The sequence below is a fragment of the Morone saxatilis genome, unplaced genomic scaffold, assembly GCF_004916995.1.
Source record: "Morone saxatilis isolate NCDOM2014 unplaced genomic scaffold, NCSU_SB_2.0 Contig20, whole genome shotgun sequence".
Classification (NCBI taxonomy): Eukaryota; Metazoa; Chordata; class Actinopteri; family Moronidae; genus Morone; species Morone saxatilis.
The window spans coordinates 2,843,791-2,852,482 of record NW_023339763.1 but is presented as its reverse complement, the minus strand read 5'-3'; the positions used below and the strand labels follow the sequence as shown (position 1 = coordinate 2,852,482).

The 8,692-nt window shown below is 39.5% G+C and overlaps 1 protein-coding gene across 1 annotated transcript in view; it reads right to left on the bottom strand.

The window, feature by feature from the left end:
* Positions 1 to 2,163: 2,163 nt before the first annotated feature.
* Positions 2,164 to 8,692, bottom strand: part of LOC118331316 (adapter molecule crk-like) — a gene marked incomplete in the record, with an annotated part of 10,406 nt that continues 3,877 nt past the window's right edge. The window contains 1 exon segment of the mRNA XM_035666156.1: positions 2,164 to 5,396. Within this exon segment, the coding sequence (XP_035522049.1) occupies positions 5,262 to 5,396 (135 nt within the window).

Genomic DNA, 8,692 nt, shown 5'->3' with positions numbered 1-8,692 from the left:
AAAAAAACTACTAAACTCATCATAATGTGACATTTTTTGGGGTCTGTACCAAAACAACAATTTTATTTTTAAATATTGAAGTTTAATGTAATTTTATACTTAAAAAGGTCAATATTTTCCACTTTTTTAGTGAGTATTAAAATGTATATTACAAGTCTCTGTTGTAATGGTTTGCTAGATCATGAGACCACGAATCTATTCTGGGAGTTCAGGAGACAAAATGTTCTGTATTGTACGTAAGCAGGCCGAGAAGATCGTTTAACATTAACACGCTGAATTTAATTAAATAATAACGTCACAGAGATTAGAGAGTCGTGTAAAGCCCAAACTGACCATTTGGTACATTTTTTATTGACTAGGTATATTAACACATTACATGCTACCAAAAAAAAAAAAATTTAACTTCAAATAATATATTTTCATAACATTTTTTAACATATTGTACAATCTCTTTAAAAAAAACCCCTACTTTTGTTTGTTCTGGTCCTCTTCAAAGTCAGGCTGACATGGCACAAAAGCAAAAATATGTGATCATCGCAAAGGAAAACAACAACAACTAAAAGAACATTATTTGGCATGAAGAGACGTGTTTGTCTTTGTGGAGCTGTAGAGGGGATAAGGTGCACATTGTTGGATCATCAGTGGTGTTTGTTTTAAAGTATTCATTGCTCTCCAACTAACTGCTGAGTTACAATAATGTCCTGACAGTGAGATGAGAGTGTTTTCTTTCTCTAAAGGCGAGTTCAGTGCAGATTAACACTCTGCATTAAAGGCGTTACAACAAACATACAGGATTAAACTTTATAAAATGAAGTGGTACCACTACAGAAAGGACTGTCCAGTCTGTGAAACCATTAAAAAAAAAGTGGAATGTGGCAACATTTTGATCCAATTAATTAAAAATATGTAAAAAATTAACATTTTACACATTTTGCATTTTCAGTTTGTAAGTTTGTCTTCACAAATTAAACAATAGATCATTTAAACGTCCTAATATGTGACATTTTGGGTTCATCTACATCTCATTTTAATTTATTTGAAAGCAAAAACACTTTTGCAGCAGCACACTTTTATAACTATTGGACTGCAACCAGCTGCCATTTAGTGTTATTGGTCGCCTACAGTATAAACACAGGCAGTAATGTAGTTAACATAATATATAACATTAACTGCCACATGAGCTTTATTCTTATATTTTTTCTGGGCTCAAATATTTCACCTTAACAAAGAAAACGTGGAATATGGGGGCTTAGAAATATTGCATGTGTTTATTAATATATATACACAGGGCTGTATATGACTCTTAATAAACATAATCACGGTAATAAAAATATGGCATTAATAAGGCATACAGAAAAAAATAATGATTTCTTTAAATTTGAGTCTCGATAAGAAAACAAATGGAGGGAAAATTTTATAATGTATAAAACACATCGTAAACTCAAGACGACATTTCAGGGTAACTGGGGTCAGATGCATAAAAACTCTGTGCAGGTTTGAGATAAATGTTGCAGAAATTTGCACCCAACACATTTATTTTGCTTAAAAGAGCAGCAGAATAGTTAAATTTCACCAAATATTAGTTGTATTTTGCACAAGGACACACAGCTGGGATCATTTAAAGCACTCAGAAGACACCAAAGGAATGATAAATGTGACTTTTTTTAAATCTATAATAGATTATTCACCTATTTCTGCTTCACAATATTACACAAACCATCCGTACGCTGTTCCCATGCATGTGTCTTTATCATAAATATTATAAACACTGTGGGAAGTGAACTATTAATGAATCGTTTATACATCTGACCCCACAAGAAGGTATTCATGTGAGTACAACAGAAACCATTTGGTTGTTCATTTTTTAAAGTATCAGAACATTTAGTGACTGATTGATCGAGGCTGAGGTAGAGAGGATGTAACTGCAGGTTCCTCCCCCCAGCGACTGACACCGACGCTGCCAGAAGCATCCAGTTGATGACGTATAAAAAGGTACAACCCCATCTTAACTAGCTACAGGAGTAATAAGACCACAGGATGGTTTTTATGTCGTAAAAAGGCCCAGCGTGTAACATTTAAACGGCCCAGAAAGCGGAAATAATATTCACAATGTTATTCATTAGTGTATAATCGTCTCAGCCACCGTTGTTGGGTTCTTAGTTCGTAACACACACACTGCTAGATGGAGAAAGACTGATAATCAGTTCTGGGAAGGTGGTGAAACAGCTGGTTTTGAGCCCTGAACTAGAACTGTAATGCATCCTGCTGTAAACATTTACCTCAATTTCTTACAGAGTTGAATTACACAAGACTTTTCTTTGTTTTTATTCCGGCTATTTGCAGCCCTGCTCTCTAAACATCGGCATATCCGTCAACCACTACTGTTAAATGCCACTAAATCCTACACACTGGACCTTTAAAATACACTGGACCTTTAAAATACACACGTTATTGTCACCGGAAACTCTCAGTCCCTGCAGGACTTTGCAGCCTAAAAATGCCTGATTTCACATCAGCTTTTCTTCGTTTTTAGGCAACAATATGTGCTAGTCGCTAGTAGTTTCCTGACACATAGCTCAACGTTACGCCGATTGGTCAGATTTGCAGGAAAAGTTAAGATGAAATTGCAAAGTCGTGCAGATTTCTGTGCAAAAACGCAACTTCCTTGAGGGACCGAACAGCGTTACATCCGTCTCATCGGCGTTTACTGCACTTTACAACCACCTGCAAGCCGCCTAATTAGTGTTTACAATGTTATAACGAGTTTAATGTTGGTGATCTGCCTGCTTCTGAGCCAAAGGTCAAAGGGTGCGTCGCCATTTAGCTCAAATTCCTACAGCAACAGACCGTTTTATGGTTTATAGTCAGTGACATAATGCTCAGTGGGCCCATGTGTGTTTATAAAAAGCTTTATGTGTAATAACAGCATGTGCATTCAACGAGGATGAGAAACAATATAAAAAACCTACAGGTAACGACCGGCACGGCATAAAGTGTCTGTTTGTACGTAAAGATGCAAATGGCATTAGTGTTTTAGGGTGGATGTTTATCCGACGAGCATCTCTCCGAATGATAGCGTCACAAAGAGCCGGCTGGAAGACAAAAATAAAATCCCTCAACCTTTCTCCTGTCATCGTCCAAACAACAGCCTCAAGGGAATCGCTCCTTCCTCCTTGAAAGGGTGATTATTTTGTTCTGTGACGTCGTCCATGTTGGCACTGAACAGTGTTTTAAAAGAGGAGCATAAAATAATAATAATAATTATAATAATAGGTGTAGTCTCTGGTAGCAAAAAGTAACTCAAATATAAAGGAAGGAAAAACATGTTTACAGTATTTTAGCATGTAAGGTGTGTATATATAGTCAATTCTATCATAATATTTTCCACTTTTAGTACAAAAAGAAAAGAGGACTTGGTTTGTAGTGAGGGATGTGATAAGTTGGTGACGTCGTCTTGGCGAAGGAGGATCGTCCTTCTCCACAAGACGCAGTCGTCGGCGCGGTGGGGGTGGGGGGGATAAAGTCTTTGCTCGTTTCACTCCGAGGTTTCACAGTCTAGCACTACAAAAACTCACTGATTCATGATTCTGTGAGAAAGTGTTTTGTCTCCTGTGTGCAATTCGATTTGTTCTCCCTGTTTCCCTTCTGCGTGTGAATGAGATGTAGTGGGTGGGGACGCACAGACAGACACCGCAGGAAGGGAAGAGTAGCTCGACTCTGCTGCGTATGTGCAGACTTCAAATACTGTGCTGGAGGTGTGTAAACTAGGGATCGACTGATATCGGTTACTGCCGCCTAACGCTGCTCGGTTCTGGATCAAAAAGTGACATTTTGCCAACAGTTTTCACTCCTTTCCCCCCGCTGACGGTCTCCCTGAAGTCGTTCAAAAGCCCTGATTGAATTATTGTAGGATTAGTAGCTTCTATTGATCACGAAACAGCTCAGACGTTTTACTGCGTAGTAGTTTGGTTCATTCGATGGCAAAGAATTAGAGGATCTTTGGGCGGTGGTTTCAAAGCTGTCCACATTAAATGCTACGGACTGACAGACGACCGGGACGGGGAACGCCAGCAGCAGACGGATAAAGGTTCAAATTCACCAGCCACTCCCCAGTAAATCATTATTTAGTGTCTGAAACCAACCAGACACTCTCTGATGCTGATTTCCCACCCTGCAGGTGACTCATTGATCGGACAGTTTAGCTGACTCACTGTCATCCTGAATCATCAGTGACTAACTGCAAGTCATGCAGCTTATGAATGGCTACAGGCATCACTTGGTCAAGACTGCAACTCAAACCACCAGAGTTATGAGAGATAATGCCTAATATGTAGAAACCGGATGATAAGAGAGGCGTGTTGTATCGTTAGAGGAGGATATATTTACCGTTTCCACTCCTCTTTTTAATGAAGAACTGCTTAAAATACAGAGTGAGACACAAGCACGACAGCTCTGACTGAACCCCGTTTGAGGAAGATCCCCAAACACACTTGCTGACGTGCGCGCGTTACCATGGTTACCAGATTATCTTGCCTAATTAGTGTGTAAATCACTTAGGAGATTTTATTCATCCCATCGGTTCCCGGTCAGCGGATGGATTTAAGTTTATATTTTGATTTCATTAAAAACAAATCACATCAACTGTCACAAAAATCCTTCTGAGTTGGTTTGGAAACTGAAATCCCACTTTTCAATCGATCACTTAATCAATTAGCTTCCACATCGGCCAAAATGAACCGAACTAAAACGAGTAAACGCGCCAGAGTTTGTTTGAACCAAACATGTTGTGAACGCACCCTTAAATAGTGTCTCATTTCCACACCCGTTCTCTGTACTGGATGCACAGCGATGAAACAAACCTTCCTATGTGATGGCGGATAAGACGACACACAAGACTGTTCCTTTTGAGTGTAACATTAATAAATATTAAACGCTGCTATCTATCTGAATACAAGAAATATTTAATGCTGAATTTTTTTTTTTTAAATGAGGCTGTAGGCGAGGAGCAACAGCAGCAGTGTGTAATCCTTTTAAAAAATAAGCTATTATAGGCAAACCGATATCAGTCTGACCTTAGTGTAAACTCTTCAAAATGACATTAGGTAAGGTCACCCGACACGTCTTGCATTGGCGTAGCTCGTAGGTTCATATACTGTGTGCTTGTAGAAATCGTTTTCTTTTCCGAGCGTGACGAAGGAGGAGAAGGGTTTGTGCCGGACGCCGTCGAAAAGGCGGCGGGAAGGGGGGAGAGCGTGCGTTCCTCAGCTCTCGTCGTCGGGATTGTGCTGTTCCAACAGTCGGACGTGGGTGAAGGGAAAGTGGCCTCGTTTGCCTTTGCACTCGCCCTCCCACTGGCCGTTCACGTTGATCTTGGTCACTTTTACCATGTCTCCCACCTGTCGAATGACAAAAAAAAGGTAAATACAAACAAAAACACTTTCTATTGCCAGTCCGTATTAAAGCTGCAGTAGGTAACTTGTATGAAAATAACTTTTTGTCACATTTGCTGAAACTCAGAAGAACATGAGACAGATAATGTGTGAAAAAATCTGGTTAATCCGGCTCGTCCTAGTGCCCAGAATGGCATTCACAAGAATCCACCAGGGCCCGAATGAAAACAACCAATCAGGGCAGAGAAAAGACTTGAATATATGTTATATATGTTGAGTTTCATTTCCAGCATTTGACACATTGGGAACGAGACTTAACACTCAACTATCTTTCTCGGCTCTGATTGTTTTTTTGTTTTTTTCCATTTGGGGCCGGTGGATTCTTTCAAATGCCATTCGGGGAACTAGGACGAGTCAGAGGGACCTGATTTTTCCACACATTATCTGTTTTATGTTTTACTGTCAGGATATAGTGAAAGTTTCAGCAAATGTGACAAAAAGTTATTTTCATAAAAGTTACCTACTGCAGCTTTAAATCAGCAGAATCAGTTCATAGTCGAAACCTATCAATACTCAGCTCAATGTCTGATTCAACTTAGATAAAGCACACAGGAAGAAAAAAAAAAAAACTGTACTGACCTAAAATTGACTGACCCATCTTTAGTTTTACAAATGCAGAACAACAAACCCACAAATAGAAACCACAGTTTGACTGATATACAGGAATATATTCAATCAATACAGACGTTGTGGTAGGGATAGAGTACTTCCACGTTTTGTTCAGCAAGATAATCGTCGCAAAATGAACACCAGAAGTAAAACGTTAGGCTATAAACAGGGTTCGCGATGTTTTTAAGAAATCACTTTCCAGGACATTTTCACAAACTGTTATATAAATTTACCCGAAGGTCGAGTATCAACTAGTTTAACTCCAGTTTTCACGCAGCTTACGCTACCAACAGTCGAGTTTCAAACAAAAGGCAGACCCAGGTTTATGTAGGTGAGTGAGAGGGGGTAAAAACACAATTAAAGTTTCCCAGGAAACATAAAATATTTCCAGGATTTTTGATAATTTTAATCAATTTCCAGGTGTTTCTATGACTGGAAAACTAGTCTCTAATCTTTCCAGATTTTCCAGGACGTGTAGGAACTCTGTATAAACGAAGATCACAGTGAATTACTTCACTTCTTATAATTAAAAACTACAAGTTAAGTTAGTTAACCTGCAGTTCTTCTGTGTCCAGCTTACTGATATTTAACGCCCCCGACAGTCGTCTCATTTAGCCACTTGTTAACAACCGTCTGTACTGTATTTTATGTCGTAGATCAAAACGTGTCAATTTCTTAAGCTTGTGTTAACAACAGACCTTATTTCAGACATTTAATAAAAAAAAAACAACTAACTATGAGGTTGGTTCAGGTTTGAGGACTCACTGCTGCTCTCTAAGGTCATTTTTCATTACAAATCAAAGAAACGCAAAGATTTAGGAGCCGTACAACAATCTGAACCACGGCGTCGCCACATTGAGCAGCCCAGATGTTTGGAGAAGCCTACAGTATTTTATTCGCCTTAAGAATCCTCATTATTAGCCTATTTTACATGTATTGGTGGTTTCTTTAGCTGGAAACTAAAAACACGCGAGGTAGATGCGCAGAAGCTCGCGGGACGTTGTAATTCCGGGTTATAAACTGCAGACAATGCACTTTAAATAGGATTTAATTTCAAAATAACACTGCCAGCTGAAAATTGCAGAATAATTGCCAGTCCTTATCTACAGTGGGAGTATTGTGTGCTGTGAATCCAGTGTTTCCTACAGACGGCCTATACTTTTGGCAGGCTGCACAAATATACTGTGACCTATTTTAAACTCCGGCGGAGGTTCGTAAACACTTTTAAAGTCATCTAGTCTGTTTTATCTCACACAGAAACACACACACACACCAACAACACACACGCCGCCTTCCACTTGTGTTATTTCAAACAAAATGGTGGCGTCTGTGTTTCTTGAGAAGACTCAAATAAACGGAGCTGCACAGAGAGAACGCCGGGAGCCCCAACAACTGACAGCTGAGGCATTTTAAGAGCTGGCTGTGTTGTAAAGTTTGAAACTCAAGCACAAGGACGACGAATGATTACATTTATTCTACTAGTAAAATGGTTTTATTGAAGCTTCTGAATCGACTGTGCCGCGTCACTGATGGAAACTCGTTTGGAGACGAGGCGTTGAGAGAAAGTATTGTCTTGGTGTCTTGTATCGGTGTGCTGAAATTACTTGATTAACACAACAGCTAATGAGCAGCTGCCTTTGGCCGCACAGGCAGGGTTCGTCCTGCAAAACCTGCCATGGAAATGAAAATAAAATACATTAAAACGGACGAATATCCTGTAAATAATCGGTATTGTCCTGGAGAAATGTAATATTGGTATTTCAGCCGCTCGCTCGGGTCGCCTTTGTAAACCTGGGTGCGTTTGAAACTCAGATGTTTGTAGGGCGAGTTGTGCGGTACGACTCTACAAAGCACGTTTATCAGACGACCTTCATCTGCATCATCTGTTTTTCCCAGTCCCACTGCAATTTTTGGGATAAAAAGTAAACTGTGACAGAATAATGAAACAGAGCTGCAGAGATTCATTACTAGTCTTTTTCTCCAGCTGTAAGAAAACATGTTTGTTTGCTACAGAGCCTTTAAAAAACACAACATTTAAGTGTTTTTTTTGGGTGAAAACTCAATTTGTGACGCAAAAATTATAATCGTGAATCATATCGCAATCACAACATCTGTTAAAATAACAACAACATGATGTTTTTACCGTATCGTGCAGCCCTGCTTTCTCCATCCTCTTTTAGTAGGCCAATAGGTCAGAAGTTGAATTAATTAAAGTTAAATAATTTGTTTTATTTATGGCCTTGGGTCAAATTAATGCAATTAAAAAAAAAGAGGACTTAAACTGGGGTTAAATACTGTCAATACAGGCAAACTCTTGTCCTTTATCCAAGAAAATGAACCCTGACAACACAACGAGAGGCTCATTAAGCATCCAGCACCGTCTGACAGCGAGCTCTCCGCAGTGAACAACGTGGCCGTTAAACTGCCCTCCAACATCATCTGCATTATATTTACCAACCCGTACGCTTGTTTATTTATCTGCTCCGAGTAAACAAATAAAAACAATGCGCCTTGTTTCTCTGGGCTGCGGCGCTAATGAATGTACAATGTAAGCCTCACATTAATCCGATGGGCCGCAGCGTGTACATAAAGAGAGGCCACAGTGAAGGATCTGTGCGCGTCCCGTCTCCGCC